General features: G+C 51.9%; 2 protein-coding genes across 3 annotated transcripts in view; one reads left to right on the forward strand and one right to left on the reverse strand.

The window, feature by feature from the left end:
* LOC149369877 (uncharacterized) overlaps positions 1-21,597 on the forward strand; it is a 69,322-nt gene extending 47,725 nt beyond the window's left edge. For both annotated transcript variants that reach the window (XM_089559602.1, XM_089559593.1), the window contains 3 exons: positions 15,655-15,799; positions 16,867-17,136; positions 21,450-21,597. In XM_089559602.1, the coding sequence (XP_089415728.1) occupies positions 15,655-15,799; positions 16,867-17,136; positions 21,450-21,568 (534 nt within the window). In that variant the 3' untranslated portion in view covers positions 21,569-21,597. The remainder of the gene's footprint in view (positions 1-15,654; positions 15,800-16,866; positions 17,137-21,449) is intronic.
* Positions 2,922-5,896, reverse strand: LOC149369879 (uncharacterized). The gene is made up of 3 exons (XM_089567443.1): positions 5,708-5,896; positions 3,653-4,569; positions 2,922-2,928 (listed from the first exon to the last, which is right to left on the reverse strand). The coding sequence occupies exons 1-3, from the start codon at positions 5,894-5,896 to the stop codon at positions 2,922-2,924; spliced, it is 1,113 nt and encodes a 370-aa protein (XP_089423569.1).
* Positions 21,598-22,684: the final 1,087 nt, after the last annotated feature.

Here is a 22,684-nt window from a genome sequence, read left to right on the forward strand (position 1 = left end):
CATGGGAGTCATTTCACCAGTTGCGACAAGCAGCTATGCCACACCGGTAGTACCAGTAGTAAAGAAGGACGGTCGCATAAGACTATGCGGTGATTACAAGACTACCCTAAATCCTTGTCTTGAAACTGACCGGTACCCACTGCCGAGAGTCGATGAGTTGTTTGCGGCGCTCGCAGGGGGCCAAGAATTTTCTGAGATTGATCTCAACAGAGCCTATCATCAGGTGGTGGTGTCGGAGTCGTCAAGAGAGTACTTGACACTCAATACCCATAAAGGACTTTTTGCGGTAAACAGACTACCGTTCGGGGTTTCATCGGCACCACCCATTTTCCAAAGAATTATGGACACAATGCTGAAAGACCTGAAAGGCGTCAGCTGCTATTTGGATGACGTTCTCATCACTGGAAGGACGCCAGACGAGCATTTTGCAAATCTGGAAGATGTCCTAAAGCGGTTGACGGAGCGCGGGGTTCGAGTAAAGAAAGAAAAGTGTTCGTTCTTTCAAAAAGAACTGCGCTGTCTTGGTCATGTTATCAGCGCGCCCACAAGCAAGCAGCAGCTGCAGTCGTTTCTGGGCGTCGTAAATTACTACGGGAAGTTCGTTCCACGATTGTCTACTCTGGCCAGTCCTCTTTACAAACTGCTGCGTCGCGATCATCCATGGCGCTGGGATGCATCGTGCCAAGCGGCGTTCGAGGAAGTCAAAAATGCGTTGGCGTCATCCGCGATACTGGCGCATTACGACCCCGATAAGCCTTTGCAAGTGCCGCCGCGGTGGCTCAGCGGTTATGGTGCTCGGCTGCTGTCCCGAAAGACGCGGGTTCGATCCTGGCCGCGGCGGCTAGAATTTCTTTGGAGGAGAAATTCTAGAGGCCCGTGTACTGTGCGATGTCAGTGCACGTTAAAGAACCCCAGGTGGTCGAAATTTCCGGAGCCCTTCACTACGGCGTCTCTCATAGCCTCAGTCGCTTTGGGACGTTAAACCCCATAAACCAAAGTAAACCAAGCCTTTGCAAGTGGCTTGTCACGCTTCCCAGTACGGCGTGGGTGCAGTACTTTCTCATGTTGCGGACGATTGAAGCCCACGCCCGGTCGCTTATGCGTCGCGCACATTAAATGACGCTGAGAAAAAGTACAGTCAGCTAGAAAAGGAAGCAGTGGCCATCATTTTTGCAGTCAAAAAGTTTCATTTCTACATCTATGGAAGATGTTTCACATTGATCACGGATCACAAGCCGTTACAAACCATCCTGGGGCAGACGACAGGCATTCCATCGATCACGGCAGCACGCTTGCAGCGATGGGCCGTCACTTTGTCTGCTTACAAGTACTCGCTCGTGTACAAAAAGTCCAGTGACAACGCAGAGGCAGATTTTTTTTCAAGGTTCCCTCTCCAGGGCCAGCAAGACGGAGCGTCCGAAGGCGAGGAATCATTCTATGCATTGCGCCTGGAGTCGATGCCCCTATCCGCCAAAGAGATTGCGCGTGCCACATCACGTGATCCCATGCTTAGCAAGGTGCTCCAGTTTACCAGCACAGGTTGGCCATCGTACCTGCGAGATACAAGCCTAAAGCAGTTTTTCGACAGACGTTTGCAGATCAGCGTGTGTCATGTATGGCATGAGGGTTGTTATCCCGTCTGCCCTTCGAGAGTGTGTTCTCGACGAACTGCACCAAGGTCATCCTGGAATCGTGCGGAGCAAGGAATTGGCTTGCAGCTACGTCTGGTGGCCGTCAATTGATGCAGATTTGGAAACAAGGGTACGAAGTTGTCAAACGTGCCAGCAACGACGTAATGATCCATGTAAGGCACCTCTGCTTCCTTGGGCATGGCCGACCGCACCATGGAGGCGAATTCACTTGGACTTCGCGGGGCCTTTTCGAGGAACCATGTTTCTAGTGGTTGTAGATGCCCACTCGAAGTGGCCAGAGGTGTTCGTCATGCGGAGCACAACATCCGAACGTACTGTTGCTTGCTTGCGTGAACTTTTCTGCAGATTCGGATTACCAGAGACGGTAGTGGCCGACAATGGTCCACAACTGGTGTCCGAAGAGTTCAAGGCATTCATGCCGGACATCGGGGCCAGACATGTCGTGACCGCCCCTTATCACCCAAGCACAAATGGTCTGGCTGAACGTTTTGTGCAAACATTGAAGTCGGCTCTCCGCAAATCACCTCCAGGTGAACCTGTCGAAGTGACACTTTATAATTTTTTTTTGGCATACCGTAATACGCCTCATCCTACGACAGGAGAGGCACCAGCTAACCTCTTGATGGGTAGAAGATAGCGTACTAAGCTGGATGCATTCAAGCCGACAGTGGAGGGGAAGGTGATGCGCAGTCAGTTCACCCAAATGCAACAAAGGAAAAGCAACAGAGACGGTTTTTGCATTAATGACAGTGTTTTAGTTCGCAATTAGAGGCTCGCCGAAGTGGGTTCGTGGAACTTTCCTCAAGAAAACTGGACCAGTCTCCTACAAAGTCTTGGTGAGCACGCCCCGAGGCAAGTTCATCTGGCGTCGGCACCTCGACCAACTGCTGGGTAACACAAGCCCTGAGGTGACACCAGGGTCATCCGACGTAGACAACGTGGACGGGTTCCTGTTTTTCCCTCCAGACCAAACAGGTGACCAGCCAGCATCAGATGAGCCGGTGCCCGTGCAGCCTCCCGAGGTCCCTCCGGCGCCCGCTCCTACATCCGAGACGTCGGCTCTTGGAAGGCGCTACCCGTCAAGAATTCGTCGTCCACCCGAGCGATACGAAGCTGGCTTTTAACTATTCTATAAGGATATGATTGCACCCTCTAAATAAAAGGGGAGGAGTGTTGTGTAATCGTCGCGGCTAGAGCGATAGCGGCGGCGCGACGATCGCGAGAGCTGGCTATAAGATAAGTCGCGCTGCTCGGCCACCGGGCATTCCACTACGAGCTGTGATGGAATAAATCACGTTCGGTTTTCCACCCACCTGGCCTTCGTCTGCTGTCCCCGACAAAACACGACACAGACCGTGTCGAGAGATGAAGACGTCGGATGGTGTAAAGACGAAGGCGCTGTCAGATGCAGTGAGGCAGGAGACAGGGACATGAACAGATGCGCGTGGAGGAATCTCGATGTCGTCAGCCACAGACAGTTTGCAACACGTAGATAATATATCAGATGAGGCATCACTGCACGGAAGAAGTTCGAGCTCGGCACGAGCACAGTCGATGAGGGCCTCATGTTGGGAGAGGAAGTCCCAACCTAAAATAATGTCATGCGAGCACGATGAGAGAACGACGAATTTGACAGTATATAAAGAACCGTGGATGATTACCCTGGCTGTGCAGGCGGCGAAAGGCGAGATTCGCTGCGCATTAGCTGTATGAAGCGAAAATCCAGATAACGGCGTCGTCACTTTGCGAAGTTTGCGGCACAGTTTCTCATTCATCACAGAAACAGCAGCGCCAGTATTGACAAGCGCCAAGGCGGTGTGGCCCTCCACAAAAACATCGAGCACATTAGCGGGGAACAAACGAGGTCTTGAACTTGCCGCCGAATACGCATTTCTTGCCTCGGGAACTGCGGCAACTAATTTTTCTGGCGCATAGGGGAATGAGGACGCAGTGGGGGCACAGAGCGGCGCCGCGGGGATGGCGAACGGCGGCGAGTATACGGGCGGCGATCGGAGGCATCAAACTGTTCGGCAGACGACGGACGTGGCGGGGGCTGTGGTGCCGCATAGACGTAGGTTCTGGGGTCATCCACAGGTGGCAGCCCACGGCGACGGCAGAGAAGCGCAACGTGACCAGGGACACCACATGCATAACAAATGGGGAGGTTGTCACGGGTGCGCCAGGGGTTAACGCGAGAAGGAGGTGGCCGGGTTGGAAAGGTAGGCTGCGGCATCAAAGGATAGAACGGGACAGACGCCTCGGGCTTTGGCCTTCGGACGACGTCGGCGTAAGTGAGCGGCGCCGCAGCAGGAGCCGGCGGACCAACAGGTGGTAACGCTTCAGACACTTGCTCGCGAATCACAGTTTGGAGGGTCAAAGCCAGGTTGGAGGGAGGTCCCTGGACGCCGTGAAGAAGTGACAGCTGTCGAGCCACCTCCTCACGCACAAAGTCTTTGATTTGGTCCAGCAGCGAGCTGTGAGAGGTCGTTAGAGTGAGGCTGGAAAGCGAGTCAGGCTGCACGGAAGGTGATGGTACCAGAATACGCTGCTTACGGAGCTCATCGTAGCTCTGACACAGGGTGAAGACGTCGGCAACGGTGGTAGGGTTCCGGGCGATAAGCATCTGGAATGCATCACCTTCGATGCCTTTCAAGACATGCTTGATTCGGTCCGCCTCGGACATAGACGAGTCCACCCTTGTACAGAGGCTGATGACATCCTCGATATAACTCGTGAACGATTCACCCTGAAGCTGGGCTCTCACTCGAAGGCGCTGTTCGGCTCTCAGCTTGCGTACTGCAGGGCGCCCAAAGATGTCAGAAAAGGCTCGTTTGAAAGCCGACCAGGTGGTAAAGTCTGCTTCGTGGTTCCTGTGCCATAGGCCGGCCACGTCCGACAGGTAAAAATTCAGGGGGCACTTTGACTGTCTAAAGTGCGTAGAGGCGAAAGCGTTTTCCGAACCACTTTCGCTGCTTCTGCGCCACTATTGGCGTCACATTAACTGAGTACGAATTACTAAGTGATGACGAATCACTAATTAATGGTTAATTACTGATTAATGCCTGAATACTAATTAACTGCTGATTAATTACGCCAAAGCTTTGCCTATAGAAGTGGAACGCGACAGCGTGTTGTAGCACTGCCAGGGAGTCCACCGAACGCTACCACCCGTTCGGCGCGATAACTTCCCTTTGAACGCAACGCTTTTTGAGGAAAGGAAATGGCGCAGTAATTCTCTGTCATCTCGGTGGACAATTGAACCGCACCGTAGAGGAAGGAAGGAAGTGGGAGTGAAAGAAGACAAAGAGGGCCCGTAATGAAGAAAATGAAAATTGTATTTGAGGACAGGAAATTAAGCAGTAACTGTCTCACATATCTCGGTGAACACCCGTCAAAATTCAGGGGGCACTTTTTTGACCTAAAGTATGGTCACTGATGTGTGGTTAAGATGTTAAGCTTCGCCTCTAAGAGTGGAACGCGACAGCGTCTTGCAACGCTGCCAGGGTGTCCATAGAACGCCATCGCCCATTCGGTTCTACGCCTCGCTCGTCGGTAAATTGGTTTTTGAGGAAAGGAAATGTATATGTCTCTCATATTTCGGCGGACACCTAAACCTCGCCGGAAGGAAAGGAAGGAGGACGGGAGGGAGCGAAGACACCGTATTCACTAGACGCACCTTTGTTCATTCCAAACCATCGAGCTGGCATGGCGGAGTGGATAGCATGCTCGTCTCGCACGCCGAAGACCGGGGTTCGATTCCCGAGCTCCACCAATTTCCTAATCGGTTTTATTTGTTTATGTGGCCTGACTTGAAAATTTAAGTAGGCTAATTGGGTAATTAAGCAATTAACTAAGCTCAGTCCCACACACTTGGAGCATCACTATACGATCCCTTCAATTGGTTGCATGGTTACTAGCCAAAGTACAATTGGCCCCGCTTGAAATTCGCGCACTGTGACGTCACGACCGTTTCGACCAATTGAAAAGCGTGACATTTCTGTCGACAGCTGCTGCTTACAATGATGAGACATTTAAAGGCTTTCGCCTTAAAACACCACGTTGTTGAGCTTCGTGGCGTCGTCCCACCGGTTGTGGCCGCTTACCCGCTCATAGGAGGCAAGCCAATCTTCCACGCCGTGGCCATCGGACCCGTTAAATATGGCTGGGTCCCGTTGCCGGAGAGCGCCAGGGCAAACGACGGGCGTAGGCGAAGGGGAAGATGACTGTCCTGCGTTGGCTGACATAGTTGACGCGATGGTTCTGCTTCGAAGTTCCAGGACGTAGGTCCAAGGCTGTACACAGCACAGCTCCACCAAATTGTAGCGACATTTCCGGGGAAACAGCCTAAGAACAGCTAGCCAAAATGGCGGTCCGAGCTCCGGGGCGCGTGTTCGCCAAATGCAGCCGGTACAGCCAGCGCTGACAGCGCCGCCCACCGGCAGGTAGCAGCCACATTAAGGCTGGTTATAAATATTCATTCAGAACGACGGCTTGGCATCGCCGCTATGGCGCAGTGGATTAGAGGCTCGTGTTGCGTATGGAAGGTCGGCCGTTCGACTCCGCTTTCTGTACTGTAGTTTTGATGTTTTTTTCAATTTCATTTTTTTCAATTTTTTCCCTTTTAGGTCGCAAATCGTGATGCTCAGTGCCATATAACGCCGTTTAAGAGGATTATTATCCCTTTTAGGTAAGGCGTTGCGACAATCCTCAGTCACCGTGATAAATTCACCGTGGTTTCAAGCCTTGTGGCTGTACAGGCTGCAGTTGGCGAATACGCCTCCGGGGCATCAAACCGACGATTTCGCGCCGTGCGCTGGCGGTGCGGCTGCCGCCGCTGCCCATCTTCCTCTTTACAGTTTGTTTGTTTGTTTGTTTGTTTGTTGTAATATTCGTGAGGTACATATTCTTTCCTTGCAGCAATTAAGTTCAGTTGAAGTCAGCGCTTGTTTTGTCCAGTCTCCCTTTCGTCCGTCATTGCTGCGCTGTTGTGAATGATGATTTTATGCTATATCTTGACAGTACTGACTTATGGCGCAGGAAGTTGGAGGCGAGCCTATGGCTTGAAATTAAATCGAAGACAACGCAGGGAGTTACAGAAGATAAAAAGACATGGTTAAGGTTATCGGACCGAGAAAGAATAGACGAGGTACTAGAGCTAACTGGAGCAAACGTTATCCTTTCTGGGATCAAGAAGAAGAAATGAACATGGGCTGGCACGTGATACGGAGAGCAAAGTCTGCTCAGACGACGGAGCGGATTCTAAGAGAAGACAAACGTAGATGAGGTTGCAGAGGCTGATGTGAACGGAGGAGATTAGGAAGCTTGCAAGAAGAGGGAAGCAGCAGCAGGCGCACGAGACGTCTGACCGGAGGTGAATTAGAGCGGCGTTTGTCCTCCAGTGGATTTAGCTGGGCTGATGGTTATGATTGCAGCGTCTCCCTGCTGAAAAAAAGTTCTATGATGCAATAACCTCATAGATCATTCATCATAGAATATCATACAATCTGTATGACATATCATACAATCTGTATGATATATCATACAGTTCGTATGATATATCACACAGATTGTATGATATGTCATACAGATTGTATGATATTCTATGATGAATGATCTATGAGGTTTATGCATCATAGAACTTTTTTTCAGCAGGGCTGGGTGGGATGGAATTGTGTGTTCAGACCTCTGTTCATAACGATGCGGTATAGGAATAATCCAGGCAAGTTTCTTGACCGCCTGTCAGCTCTTTTGACAGGTGAACAATTCTATGGTAAGTGTTCGGCCACACAATAGCACGTACAGATTTATTAGAGATGCTTGGGACAATTCCAGCTGGGTTTGGCCATTTCGCAATAGATGGCTGCTCGGGAGTCTGGCTACGCTATCTGCAAGCCGTTAAAGCTTGTGGGCAATTCCTCTGCGCGGGGGCGCACAGGCAGTCACTCGAGGCAGGACTTTGTACAAAGGGTTTATTCTCACATCAGGGGGGCCGGTCGTCGTCGTGGCAGCTGGGTCAGGTGGTCCTTTCGGCAGGGCTGGTCCAAGAGCAAGAGACCGCGAGCCTCTCCGGTCTCGCCTTATAAAGGCTTTCTCCTCGCCTCTCTCCCCCCGCCCCACCACTCGGGAAGAAGGGGTCCGAGAGTACCCGCGGTGAACGGCGCGAGATTTGACTTGCCCGCGAGCAGACCCTACATCTCCCCCCCCCCCCCCTCAAACGTCCGTCCCGGGGTCCGCCAGTAGGCGGTCGATGACCTCCGGGTCCGGGTCCATAGAGTCGTCGCAGGGGGGAGGGGTGCTCGCCGGGGGGCCGCTCACCGCTGGCTGGACGGGCTCCTCACGAGCCGCCTGGGGGGGCGAGGCGCCTGGCTCCGCTGGGGGCCCTGCCGGCAGCGCCCTCCAAAGCTCCTCGGCCGCCGGGGACAGCAGGTCTGGGCGGCTGGACTGGAGGATTGCTAAGGGCCGCCTCCTCCGGGCTGCCCCTCTGCAGTGGCGCAGCGGGGGAAGGCGCTGCAGCCGCCAAGCGCCTTTCCGCCGCGAAGGGGCTGCGCCTGGTCCCGCCACCTGGACCGCACGCAGTAAGAGATGGCCGCTCCGTTGGCGACCGTGGTCCAGGTGGCCACGTGCCGCAGGACCCTGGGCCGCTTGGGTTGCGGCTGCTCGGCGGCCGAAGCGCCGGCTGGGTGCTGAGGGGGGCCCTGCGCCTGGTCGTCACTGGCCCTCTTGCGTTGGCCTGCACCACTGGGAGGTGCTCTCCAGTGGTTAGGCATGTGGTTTGGCGGGCGGTGGGGGCCACCGCGGCCGTGGAACCTGCGCCACTCGCGCGGCTCCTGCCGCCAGCCGGGTGGCGCGCCTTGATGGCGGCCACCGTTCGACGGTGGTCTGCCTTGCCTTCTGGAGTCCGAGCCACGGGCGTCGGTCCGCTGGAGCTTCCTAGAAGACATACTGAGAGGGCGAGAGCACTGCGAGTGATAATTGATCGAGAGACACGGGTGCTACCTGGTCCTCAGGTTGTAGCGTCGGTTGCGAACCGCACCGCTACCTGCTCGTCCTCCCGGGGGTGAGATCGCCGCATCGCGCTGATTTTCCACCGCTTCGCAGTCATCGTCCTTGCGAAGGTGGAAAGCCTTCAAATCAGCGACATGCACCGGACCGGCGGTTTCGCCGTTTGTCAACAACCGCAACTGGTAGGTGAGCGGCGTAGTCCGTGCCGTAACTTCGTACGGCCCAGCCCACTTGTGCGCTAGCGACGCGGCGAAACCGCGCGCTGCGTTACTAAGTGGGTGCGTTCTCTTGAGTACTAGGTCGCCCGTGTTGAAAACGACGTGACGGCGACCTTTGTTGTACTGATCCGCCTGCTCCATGCGCGCCACATCGAGGTTTTCGCGGGCTGCTCGCTGCGCTGCCTCCAGGCGCTCCCGGAGCCTTGCCGCGTACTGCGAAAGCGGAGGGGGCGCAGGCCCCGCCGCGTCGAGTAGGGCATTCTCTAGCGGAAAAGCGATCTCTCTCCCAAAATTCAAGTAAGCGGGTGTAATACCCACTGACCTGTTCACGGTTGTCCTTGTAGCGAACGCCAGTTCGGACAGCCGCGCGTCCCAATCTCTGTGCTGCTCGGTCGTCGCGACCAGCATGCTCTTCAGATTTCGATTCACCCGCTCGGTCATGTTGCTCTGAGCGTGGTAGGGACTCGTTCTCCTGTGGCGGATTTGAAGCGCCGGACAGGAGTCTACAAAGACTTTGCTTGTGAAATACGAAGCATTGTCTGTAATCAGGTCGGAAGGGAAACCGAAACGAGTGAAAGTCTCCAACAGTTTTTCCCAAATTCGTTCCGACACAAGCTTCCTAAGGGGGAAAACCTCAACCCACTTGGAATAGTGGTCCGTTATTACCAGGATGAATTGGTTTCCGCGCGCGGACCGAGGGAGGGGTCCCATGATATCGCACGCGACCACTTGCCACGGGTAGTTGCTAACTACCGCCTTCATCATGCCAGCGGGCTTGCCCGCCCGCGGCTTGGCTACCTGGCATACCGGGCAGGTACGGGCGTATCCCAGCACATCCTTTCTCATGCCTGGCCAGGTCGCGACACGGCATAACTTGTCGTAAGTCTTACTGCCGCTGCCATGGCCTGCCAGCGCTGAGTCATGGAAGTACTGCAGGAACCGTTTCCGCAACCTTCTCGGGACCACGACTCGGAAAGGGGATGCTATCGCCTCTTCCTCGTCAAGTTGGGGGATGTAGCGGAGCAGCAAGCCATCATCGCCCAGCAGATACGCGTCGTACTTGCCCTCAGCGTTCCCGGTGCAAGCTGCGCTGCTCGCAAGCTCCTTCAGCACCCGCTGGCAAAGACCGTCTGCTTTCTGGGGCTCGATCAGCTCTTCTCTACTGACCGCTACTCCCCAAGACAGATTTCTTTCTGCCTCGCTCCTAGGCAGGCGAGCGGTCGCCGCCACGAGCTGCTGTGTTTCCCTTCCGTCACAGCACCGTGCGGGACCTTTGTCCGTCTCCTCTCTCTCCAAACAGGGCGCGACACTCCCGTCCGCCCTCTCCTCCTCTCCAACAGCGGTGACGCCGCTTTTTACAAAGCTGGGCTGCGCCTCTGAAGCGCTTCCGCCAGCATTCCATGGTGCGCGCGATAAAGCATCGGCCACCTTGTTCAAGCTGCCCCGGCGGTACTCGATGGCGTACGCGTAACGTTGCAACGTCAGCGCCCATCTCGCGAGTCTGCCTGCGGGGTTCTTGAGCCTCTTTAACCAAGACAATGCCTGATGATCTGTCTGCACGGTGAAGACCGCTCCGTCTAGGTACATGTCGAACTTCGACAATGCGAACATGATCGCCAGGCATTCTTTTTCGGTCACGGAGTAATTCCGCTCCGCCGATGTGAGCGTGCGACTAGCGAACGCGACAGGGCGCAGTTTGCCCTCGTGTTCCTGTAACAAAACAGCTCCAACACCGTAGTCACTACCGTCTGTCTGCAAGACAAACTGCTTGTTCAGGTCGGGGAGGCGCAGACTAGCGGTATTCGCTATCGCGCGAGCCAAGGCAACAAATGCGTCACTCTGTTCCTTGCCCCAGACCCACTTCGAGCCTTTACGCAACAGCAGGTTCAGCGGCCTTGCAAGCTCCGAACAGCGCGGGATGAATTGCCTGTAGAACGCAACCATCCCCAAAAACCTCTGCAAGCTTTTCACATCCATGGGGCAGGGGTAGTTCAGAATTTCCTGCAGTTTGTCATCATTCGGTCTCAGTGTGCCATCATCCACGACAAAGCCCAAGAGGTTCACTCTCTTCGATGCCAACTGCACTTTCTTTGGATTTATGGTTAGACCGGCACGTCTCATTCTATCGAGAACGGAATTCAGGTGAATGAGGTGCTCCTCGAACGACTGTGAGAATATCACAACGTCGTCGAGGTACGCCATGGCGTAGTTGAACCTTGCATCGCCCAGCACGATGTCCATCAGTCGCATGAACGTGCTCGGGGCGTTAGACAAACCAAACGGGAGTCGAGTAAATTCGAAGAGCCCGCGGTGGCAGGTGAATGCGGTTTTCTCAATGTCACCTTCGGCCACCTCAATCTGCAGATACCCTCTGCTTGCATCTAGGACTGTGGAGAACCTCGCGTTCCCTAACGCGTACATCACAGCCTCGATCGACTGAAAAGGGTACGCAACCGTAAGCGTCAGTGAGTTGAGCTTACGATAATCAACACACAGCCTGACCGATCCATCTTTCTTCGGTGCTAGAACCACTGGTGACGCCCAGGGACTTTGTGAGGGTCTCACCGCACCGGTGTCAATCATCTCGTCAAGGGCACAGTCGAGAAGCTGCCTCTTATGCGCACTTAACGGCCTCGGGTTACACCTGAAAGGGCGCGTATCACCCGTCTGAATCTCGTGCTGAAGCAGGTCGGTTCTGCCCGGTTTCTCCGTGAAGCAATCCGAAAACGGGAGTAAAGTTTCCGCGAGCCTTCGGCGCTGACTACTGGGTCCTGAGAAAGACGCAATAATCGCTTCTAACGGGCCACCGTCTCTCAGCGTCTCGAGGGAGCTCACCTGCCTTTCTGTCGCACAGGTGTGGACAACCACCTTTTGTGCAGGACAGCCGGGCAAGGATGCGCTTTCGAAGGGAATGAGGGGGGCGAGCTGGCTGTAACGATAGCCATTCTCCCCCATGTCGAGCACAATGCCTTCGCTCGAGAGAAAATCCCTTCCCAGAATTACTGGTATTGACAAGCCAGGCAGATAGACGAAGCGATGTCCCCGCTTTCTGCCGTCAAAACGCATCGTAAGACGCACTGCTCCCTTTGCCTTTGCCGCCCCAGCTGCTAAGCTTAACGGGGTTTCGGCCGGTCTGACACGGATGTTACCTATCCGGCAGGCCTCGTACACCTCGTCACCGACCAGTGACAGCGTTGAGCCCGTGTCTATGAGTGCAGAGTAGCATCGACCCGCTAACTGCACTAGCATAAAAGGGCTCGAGCGCGGAACGACTCCCTGAGTTCTACAGGCGAGCGGGACAAAGGCCTCCCCGTCGCCGGCGCGGGAGTTCTTTTCCTGACTAGCGCCTTGACAACCATGAAATTCTCCCGCTGACGGTGAAAGGCCGCTGCCACCAGACATCACCGCCAGCGCCTGGCGTTTCCCTGCATACGCCTAGCTTGGCATTCGCGTGCCACGTGGCCGGGCTGGTTGCAATTCCAGCAAAGCCAGTCATTCACCCGCCGCGTAGACGGAGGACCCCTCGTTCCACGAAGCGGTTGGGGACGGCTCTCCCCTTTCTCCGCGCATTCCTGACGCTCGCTCCGCGCGTGGCCTGTGAGACCGGCACGACGCCGCTGCTCGAATGCGTACGGGTCAAGCGCACGAGGGACAACAGGGGGTTCCGCCTGATTTTCCACGGCCATTACCTCGGCGCGCCGAGCCCTCATCGCGCATTCTCGGCCTCCATCCCATGCGCATCCCGGTTCCAGCGATTCGGCCGGCCTGGGGGGCGGCCGGTAGCGCAGTTCGGCGAGTAAATCCGCCTGCACGGTCTTGGCCTCCTGCGCTAGGGCCTCGAGGTTTGTAAAACTGCGGCCCCGCAGATACGGCTTGAAGCGTGGATGGCACTGCCTGATCACACGCGCAACCTGATCTCGGTCGGTTGCCGTCGGGTCTGCCCTCTTGTACAGCTCTTGCATTGCGCGTACGTACTCGAGGAGCCTTTCCTCTGGGTGTTGGGTGCGCAACGCGAGCTCATCCAGCATCCGGCGCTCATAATCAGGCGGCAAGAACTCGGCGCGGAAACGGTCTTTGAAGTCCGCCAGCGACTGGAAAGTCGGCTGGCAGCGCCTCCATCGCGCCGCGCTCTCGACGAGTGCTACAGGCAGGACCTGCCCTAGCATTACGTCATCTGGGGCGCCCAGAGCCGTCTGGTAGTCCTCGAGTTGTTGCAAAAACTCGTGGACTGATTTCGCGTCCGTGTACCCGGAAAAGGAGGGGACCTCCATATTTATCCGCGGGCGCGATGCTGTCGCCGATGCTACCGATGCTGCGGCCTGGTTGGCGCCAGCCACCGAACCGAGCTGACGGGCTAATGCGGCAAACATCTCAGTCACATGCCCCATTACGGCCGCCGCGTCGGCCGTCTCACTACCGGCTGCCCCGCCATCCAAAGCCGTGGCTGAAACATCCTTTCTGGGAGGCATAGTTCGCGCTAACTGTCCGGCCGCACCGGCTAACTGCTCATGGCAACAAGAACATTCACATACACAACAATCTATCTACAAACACGCGGAAATACACAACACAAAACGCCCGAAAACTACATAAATAACACAAGACCCCTAACAAATTTACAACACTGCACAAGTCGCTACCCCGCGAACATTCCGCCTGACCCGCTCCTTAACCCTATCGGTCCGGCGTGGCCCTGAACAAAGAGGGCCTGCCACGAGTCTGGCTGCACGTCCCAAAATCGGCAGAGAAATCGTCCACAAGGTGTTAATTAAAGCCCCACGTTGGGCGCCATTATTTGTGGGCAATTCCTCTGCGCGGGGGCGCACAGGCAGTCACTCGAGGCAGGACTTTGTACAAAGGGTTTATTCTCACATCAGGGGGGCCGGTCGTCGTCGTGGCAGCTGGGTCAGGTGGTCCTTTCGGCAGGGCTGGTCCAAGAGCAAGAGACCGCGAGCCTCTCCGGTCTCGCCTTATAAAGGCTTTCTCCTCGCCTCTCTCCCCCCGCCCCACCACTCGGGAAGAAGGGGTCCGAGAGTACCCGCGGTGAACGGCGCGAGATTTGACTTGCCCGCGAGCAGACCCTACAAGCTGTATCCCTTCCGAACTGTAACCATGAATTGCCAGCCTCTCCTAGTTGCGCATTACCGGAAGCAAAGCGTTACTTGGTCCGGGTGTGCGGGAAAAAATTTGTTTAACTGTTGTCACGCAATCGAATCGCCCTAAAGGCGATTGAGCCCGACATGTTATCTCTGGCTCATCAGTGAACGTCATCTCTCAATTGGTAAGATTAGATAGCTGTATGCTTAAACAATAGACCAGTATGTTTACATGCACAGAAGCTGTGAGCGTCGTCGACGTTATCAAGGTAGCTGAGACAGGTTGTGCCGTCACTGCAACATTCGTCAGCTTACGGCTGTATATTTACACGTTTCATAAATTCCGGCAATTGTCCTTTCGTCGGCAGGAGAGCTCCGAGGAACGAGTAGACTCTGAGGCCGTACAGTTACCACAAGCATCTATCTAACCACTATTACTATTGTTAGCCGGATGATAACTAACTCTGGACCAAAGCAACTCGTAGTGATACTTGTATACCCCTGTAGCGCGATTGGCAGCCATTTTTCCGTTCCCTACATACCACCAAGTGGCCCTCCTGCTTCTTGCATGCGTAGCCGAGTACACCGGGCTGTTTTTTTAAAAGGCGCAAAATGAAAAAAAAAAAAAGGGAGAGGTGTTTGAGGTAGAGAGAAGTTTTTGCGGCATAGTAATACCAGTGTTGGCGGTCATCAAAAACCAGGAGAATCAAGGAAACGAGTGAAGTGATTAACTAAATTCTAAAAGTTAACTTTTTTACCATTACAATTAGCCACGTGACTGCAGTTGGAGATTTGTAGCCGGACGATAGTAATAGCGATATTATTTTTGAGAATTTCGAAAACGCGGTTACCCACGCCGGTTTCTAAAATAATTTGTGCCATTTCTAACGCCATTCGAAAGCCGCGCGCTTGCGGGAGGGTGCAAAACCGACGTCAATAAAATCGCGACACTCGATAACGCGCGTACCATGCGACAACCTCAGCCCCGCCCGTGCTGGCGTGCTGCCCGATCCTCGCTACTTCGCTGCTCCAGAGTAGTTGGGCAACAAATGTCGCGTTATTCGTGCGTCGCCGAGTGTCGCGATTTTATTTACGCCGCTCTGGGCCCTCTCGCAACCGCGCGGCTTTCAAATACCGCGAGAAATGGCCCACATTAGCCGAGCCATAGCAAAAAGGGCAATTCCGTTTTCAAAATTCTGAAAACGAGCGCCTACAAATATCTAATTGCAATCAGTTGGCCATCGGCAACAGGTAAAAAGTTAACTGTTTGAATTTAATTGAACACTTTAATAGTTAACATGACGCCTGTTTTTTTTTTGGCGTCCGTCAACACTGGCATTACTATGCCGTACAAAGCTTGTGATTACCTCAAAAACCCTTTTTTCAAATTCTCGGACATTGTAAAAAGAAAAGAACACCCGGTATGTTTCAGTAAAGCAGATTTAAGCACTGTTAATCCATTGCTTCCAAGGCAAGTCAATTTAAGGCTGAATCCAAGCCAAGTAAGAGATTTGTATGTCCGTGAGCGTCTGTACTTACTGTGCAGTACTCAATACAATTAAATGCGAAAAATCGAACTTGTAAATTATGGCGCCAGAATTCCTGTTTCCATGTAATGTATTTGTGCAGGACAAAATTAACCTTCTGTCAGTACAGAGCCTGATGCTACTTGTCATAAATTTCTAGGTGCAAGCTGTGGCGACTGGCGAGAAACTGGGCCCTCATGAAACCGGGGAGATTTGCTACCGGTGCGAATCCGTGGTGAGAAACTACTACAAGAGGCCAGAAGAGAATGCCGAGCTCGTCGACCAGGAAGGATGGCGCAAGTCAGGTGCGCACCTATCGTCGATTAAATAACCGTTCTATTTGTTTCAGAAACTGAGCGTAGGGTTGTCCGCTTGCAAACGGCACCGAATAACTGCTGGAGGGGTACGAGTACCTAAAGCGGGAGCAGCGAAACACGCGTGCACGGTAATGGCAGGCAAAGGATGTGTGCGCAGAGTTGAGGACGGAAGGGGCGAACGAACGCGTGCAGAGAGATAATTCTCATGCAGGAAACAGCAGGCACACAAAATGCACGCACAAAACACCGCGTTTTTTGTATTCTAGCGAAGGATGAAAGCGGGCCCACCAGGCACTCGCAGAGGGAATGTCGCAAGGATGGCAGCGCCGCGATGAGCGCTGAAGGAGCGGGCGAGCAGAGGCACATGCGGTTGCACTGCGCGGAACGAACCCGTGCGATGTCAAAAGTTCTCCTGGAGAAACGTTTGCTAGGCAGGAGCGCAACAAGCAGGGAGCGCGTCACAAGAGGCGCTGGTTGTAACAGTCGCATGGGGGTAAAGAAAAAAATCTACTGGTGGAACGCTTCCGAAACTGCAGCCCGGCAAAAGCCTGTCTAAGGATGGTCTCCCGCTAATTCAATGCCTGGTTGTTGACGCTGCTCGTGGGGTAACAGCCGAAATGGCGAGTGTGGCCACCGCCCGCCGGCTGAGAGACGAAGAAATCGAGACGAGAAATGCGTGTAAATGTCGCGCAAATGTGCTCCCTGCAAGAACACACCTATAACTAACACTACGCTCCAGCATTGTTTACGGCCGTCCTAAGCAGGATCGGGGGAACGTGCTGCTCGAGGTAGGCTACGGGAGAGAGTAGATTAGGTTGCCCACTTTTGGCAAGCGACTGGAGCAGCAAACAACCGTCAGTGTAAATTCTCGTGTCCAGGCTTAAGCGTGCAAGTTGTTTTACTGTAGAGTAATGAATCTCACCCATAGTGACCCTAGTCTCTACATCGTTCTAATTCTTAGTCCAAGATCAAAAATACGGCCGAGCAAAGCGTTTCACGTGAGACCAATATCCTTCCCCATCCATCCCTTAAATTGCTTGGAATGACTCTTGCAGGCGACTGTGGCCACTACGATGAGGATGGGCGATTCTACATTGTGGGTCGGCTCAAGCAGATGATAAAGTGCATGGATAACCAGGTAGTTCCGTCCGAACTGGAGGAGTTACTGCTCCGCGAGCACGGGGCGGATATCGCTGAGTTGTCTGTGGTGGGCCTACCGCACAGAGAGTTTGGTGAGGTTCCCGCTGCTGCAGCCGTGCTCACGGAAGAAAGCCGCAAGCGCGATCGCCACCTACTTGCCGAGAGCATCAAGGACACTGTTAAGCGTGAGTGTTCTTTGCTGCGGTCTGGACACGATGTGTGGCCTGGGAAGGGCGCGTGAAAAAGCGAAGATATCTCACTTCCGACACTTTTCCTGCTCGATTTTTGATAGGAAAGAATTGCCTACGCACACAGGACAAAACGCATGTCTAGAACGACCAAACTGTGTGTTCCGCAGCTTCCAAAGCGGCTGCGACCAGGAAGGCAAAACATGTCGATCTATGAGTTTAGCTGTGCATGCTTACATCCAGACCATTTTTAACCAAATGCTATCGCTAAATATCGCGTGTTCAACCAGAAACATGCACACAACTTGTTCTAGGCAAGCGTTTTGCCCTCTGTACAAGTATGCACAGGAACACACCCTCGCACAAGCGCTCTCTCTAACCACACAACTGTAAGCCAATGCATGCAATGGAGTTTGTGTTATTTCCCACCCTGTATGCCTTTTAATTTCGCCAAGCGATGTCGATGGAGACGTCAGAGACATCTTTTCTGTCAAGGCGTGATGCCAGACTCTTCGATGATTATCCTTTTAGGCCTCTGAGAGGTACACATAAGACATTCACGTGGTGTCATCTGCTGGCCAATGATATCTTGAGTCATACGAAAGATGAGCGTTATTTATCGTGCCGGTTTCATGAAAAATTGAGAGATGGCAGTAAGCTCCCGTCCTGTTGTGTGTTTTCTCTCTTGGCACGTTTTTTTTTATTTCAGATTCGCCTTAGAATTTGCGGTACTTGAAATTCGCTCGTGCTCCAGGAAATTCATAATGGGAGTTTGCTATCGTAATCCGTCCTGTTCCCGCACCTTCACCGAAGACTTTCATGACGTCATCCATATGATTGCAGTCATGCACCCGAATAATTCTTTCGTTTCACTAGGCGAATTTAATTTTCCTAGTAATGTGTTTTCAAATGTACATTCCTATTGTAATCTTTTTTTCCAGTGAAGGCAACATATTTTTGAATCTGTGCAGTGATTTCAACTTGTGATAGCTTGAAATGCAGGCAACTCGAATTTCTTCTATTACTTCCAATATCTTACATTTGGTATTCACCACTTCACCTGGCTTTTTCCAGTCCATATCGTACCTACAAGGATTAAGTGATCACTTACTGCTTCATTTTTCTTTCACCTGCACCATGCTTCACAGGAGAGAGAGAGAAAAACGTTTAATTCATAGAATGGCTAGATAGGCACTCATTCCACAACAGAAAACACAATAAATATATTCGCGACTATAAAAACTCTGATCTTTGTGCTCTTAACCGTGAGCTGTCTGTTTTTTTACACGCTTACTTAGCAAGCTTTCACGATCGCTCTGTTGGTATCAACTGGAATTTGTGTAATGAAAAAATTTTCATCGCTCTCCAATAAAAACGCCCTGCGCAGTCATCATTTCTGTTCGGCAATCACTATTGTTCAGTCAAGCGTTAAAAAGCCTCGGTAACAAGAAAAAATGAATTTTCTAACTAACCGGTTCTCAAGAACGCTGGACTGCTTATCAGTTCGTGGCTACCGAATACAAAAAAAACTCAAGCATGCCAACGATTTATTTTTCAATGCAACATAACCATCTCCTTTTATCGGTAAGCGCATGCAATTTGAGAATTTAGTTAACGAAAGAGACGATACCGCTATTAAAGATTCAAGCGACAAACTAATGCAGCGAGATGAGTGCGGAAATCTTGTGAACTCTGTATTCGTTTCTGCTTCTTGTAAAAACACGTGCTCTGTACCACCTGCCTATCCTGGTACTCACTTTCTGGCAATGCACCCTAATGTTTTTGATATTACTGGCGTGGAAAAAATAGTGCAAAAACATAAAATCTCATCATGTGGAGTTGATAACATGTATTCAAAGTTTCTGATCAGGACTAAAGCATACAGCACTATAATACTTTCTAATCTTTTCCAGCAATCTCTTCAGGTAGCCTTCATTTCGGGAGATTGGAAGGTCGGGAACGTGACTCTCTTGGATAATTCTGGAATTAAACGTTCCCATTTAATTAGAGACCCATTTCACTTACGAGCTTTCCATGTACAGTTATGGAGCACGTCATTTACTCTCGCGTTCTCTTATTTCTTCAGTCAAATGTCTTTTTTACAGATCATCAACACAGATTTCGTAGATCATTCTCCTGTGAAACTCAAGCCGTATCGTAGAAACGCGATCTCAATACCATCCTTGATTGGGCTCTAATGTCGATTGTATATTCCCAAATTTTTCAAAAGCGTTTGAAAAGATGTCACATCAGCTGCTTTTTTTTAAAAAAGCAAACTTAACCTTGATACTGATGTTCTTGCGTAGTTCCACTCTTTTCTCACAAATCGCTCGCAATTTGTCACAATAAATTACACTTGCTCCCTCACTTCGCCAGTTGAATCGGACGTGCCATAAGGCTGTGTGCAGGGGACTTTTGCTTTATCTCATATATATTAAAGGCTTAGCTGATAGCTTATGTTCATAAATTAACCTTTTTACAGATGATTCGTTATATACCTTGAAATTAACAGCGACTCGGATGTGACTCGTCTTCAGTCAGATATTCATAATGTTCCTGACTGAGATTGTGGGGACCTGCCCCGGTTGCCCCCTGTGGTTTGCTTCCCCGCGATGCGTCTTCCCAGTTAGTTACCTTAACCAACAAGGGAGGGCGCCGGCGTCGCAGTGACACGAGCGCCACGGACGGCGTGATTGCTGCGCGCGCGCGCTGGGGAGACGACTCTCTCTTCAGCTGGGAAACAGATTGCGAACGGACGTGTCGGCGCGACGCTCCGCTCTTAGCCAGCGAGGCTAGGGCATGGGGGAGAACGACCTCCCTCATCTCGTCCCGTCCGGGCGTGGAGTATCTCCCCTGCCCTAGTGTGGGCGAACGTTCGCTTGTAACCTTTCTGGTGAGTCGAACGACCTCGAATCCTTAGCGTATATTGTTTCTAGCTGCTGTTATTTTTGTTATGGCAATAAATGCCTGTTTGTGTCAGCCAGAGTGTTGTTCCTTTGTTCCCTCAGAGCAAGGACCGCCGTGGTCGGTGTGCGCTCGGTAGCGTACGCGATAGCGGGTTGGGTTCGGCGGTCTTGCACTATGTGAGACTCAAGTAACCGCGGAAAAACGTACTTATCCCCCCATCAATTCCCCATAGGCTAGACCGTGACACTACTAGAACTAAACCCTAAGAAATGCAAGCACATGCGTGTTTCTCGTCATAATGCTACATAGCCCTCTTATCATCTTAATAATAGTAACATCGAATCTCACTCCTATTAAAATACGTAGGCATTCTTATTCCTTTTAGTCGCTCTTAGAAGATGCACGTAATTATATAACAAACACCGGTAATCACTGGGCTATATACGCCGCAACATTTGCCTTTCTTCTATTCCTGTAAAATTACTTCTTACAAATCATTTGTTCATACTAAACTTGAATATGCTGCCCCCGTCCTGGACCCTATCACAAGCATGATTGAAGGGATGATTGTGATGAATCAATCACAAGCATGATTGAAGGGATGATTGTGATGAATGAGCGACTCACAAATATGGCCCCTCTATTACGAGTTTCGCTATAGTGTTCAACCTAACTGTCAAGTTGCCGCACCCATTGCTAATGAGTCGAGAAGCCACGACCAGCTTCTTTTTCATGGGTTCTGCGCTTCGCCATTTTTGTGTTTGTTGTGCATTCACCGCACAGTGTACTGCCGGCCTCTCATCGTCATGTGCGTATACGCAGCATGTGCTTCCTTTCGTGCTTTTGCGCGCGCGCGCGTGCGTGTGTGTGTGTGGTAGGGGCGTTGTTACGGCTCTGAATCTGAATTTCGTAGAGGGCATGTGTGCTCACTCATCGTACAGCGTGCCCGCCTAGTTCCGTACTGTAGAAGCGCGCAAGACAGTTATTGCCACGTAAATTCACTGCAAGAAGCAACAAACGATTGCTGATTTTTTTTCTTTGAAAACGTAAAGCTGCGGGACATTTTTTTTTTGTGGGCATTCCCGATAATTCTGTATTCCTTAAGCGGATGTTTTCTCCAATTCCGTGAAATGCTGATTCACGGGGTTTCAATGTATGTAAGTGCCTCAGGTTCTCTCTAAAAAGTCTTGATGGCAGACCGTGCTTTTGTCGTCCTGTACTACTTGTTGGTGCGCGTGCTTTCTGTACCAATTCTTGGATGCTGAAGTACCCAAATGCCTACTTATCGATTTTAGATCACGAGCTACTGGTGACTAACGGTCGGCTGATACATGCACTGAGATTTCAAGCTTTTGCCGACACCATGTACTCTAAGACCTCATTTCTTCTCTCTCTTTTTGCAGGTAACCTCGCCGTGCACAAGCACCTCTATGGTGGCGTCTTCTTTGTGGACTCCTTGCCGAAGACCGAGACGGCCAAAATCGACCGACCAGCGCTGGTCCGCACACTCGTAGGAGCCTAACACTCAGCGCGACGAAGTCAAAGAAAAGCTTCCCGAGCGGCATGTGACATGTGCACTAGTGCCTTCTCCGGCCATTGCTCGCAGCGAAGTTTTTACTAGTGTTTACTCTCAATTATGCGTCAGCCCATTCCATCCATTCTGACTAGCTCAATAAAAAAAATCCTTGGCAGTGAAATAAAAAGTCATGTGTAGAGGAGAATATATGGTGCCGTTCAGCCTGTACTGGCATCTTCAGTACACGCAAAACGAAAAAACCACTTCTTTGCGCGTAACAATGCGTACAGCGCATGGACGGGGGGGGGGGGGGGGATTTTCGAATAGTGAAAACGCACTAAATGCCTAGCTGTAAGCACTTAGCGAAGATGCTGGCAGATAGGAAAAGTTGAGTGAACGATTGAGTGCTCGAAATCACGTTTCGGGAAAAGGCATTTGCGTGTTGTCAACGTATTTGAAGTGTACTTCCGTAAATACGCAATTAATTCGTCCAAAGAATACTTAAATTCTAGCAAATTGGCAGTCCGCCTTGGCATATTTGCAGCACACTTCGAGTTGCCTTTGAACAATCTAATGCTCGAAATCGAGTTTAGGGAAATCGCATTTTGGTGTTGGCAATGTTTTTAAAGTGTACTTTCGTAAATACGCAATTAATCCGTCCATGTATACTTCGATTCGAACAAATGGGCAGTACGCGTAAACATATTTGCATCACACTCCAAGCTACCGTGGAACAATCTAGAGCTCGAAATGACGGTTCAGGGGACAGCGAAAACTCTCCCTTTGCTGTCGTCCTTTCGTTGCAACACAGTAATCATAGTGCGGGAACAACGCAGGACAAAGACGAGACCGGACGAGAACGCCTGCGTTGTACCCGCGCTATGATTACTGTGTTGCAATGAATTACCAACCTGCCCAAGCCTTTTCTGTTTTGAAGTCCTTTTGTTTATAGTAACTTCTAGCAGGAAGGTAATCACCACTTATTTACATTACGTGCGGAGAACGTGATAGCCTGATACCGGCAAAGGCGCCTTGGGTAATTCTGGGCCCGAATATGCCAGCGAAAAGGACCACGGCCGGCAAAGCCGACCGGCGCCCATAGACGCCCGTGCATCTGTTGGT

Source organism: Amblyomma mixtum, chromosome 1, assembly GCF_055824585.1.
Source record: "Amblyomma mixtum isolate Tamu chromosome 1, ASM5582458v1, whole genome shotgun sequence".
NCBI lineage: Eukaryota > Metazoa > Arthropoda > Arachnida > Ixodida > Ixodidae > Amblyomma > Amblyomma mixtum.

What these genes read in the sequence shown, in the direction of transcription:
- LOC149369879 (XM_089567443.1), bottom strand. Translation starts at nt 5,896, where the DNA reads ATGTCAGCCAACGCAGGACAGTCATCTTCCCCTTCGCCTACGCCCGTC. An exon ending in CCACGAAGCTCAACAACGTG is followed by an intron (nt 4,570 to 5,707) that starts GTGTTTTAAGGC and finishes AGACAGTCAAAG; the next exon opens with TGCCCCCTGAATTTTTACCT.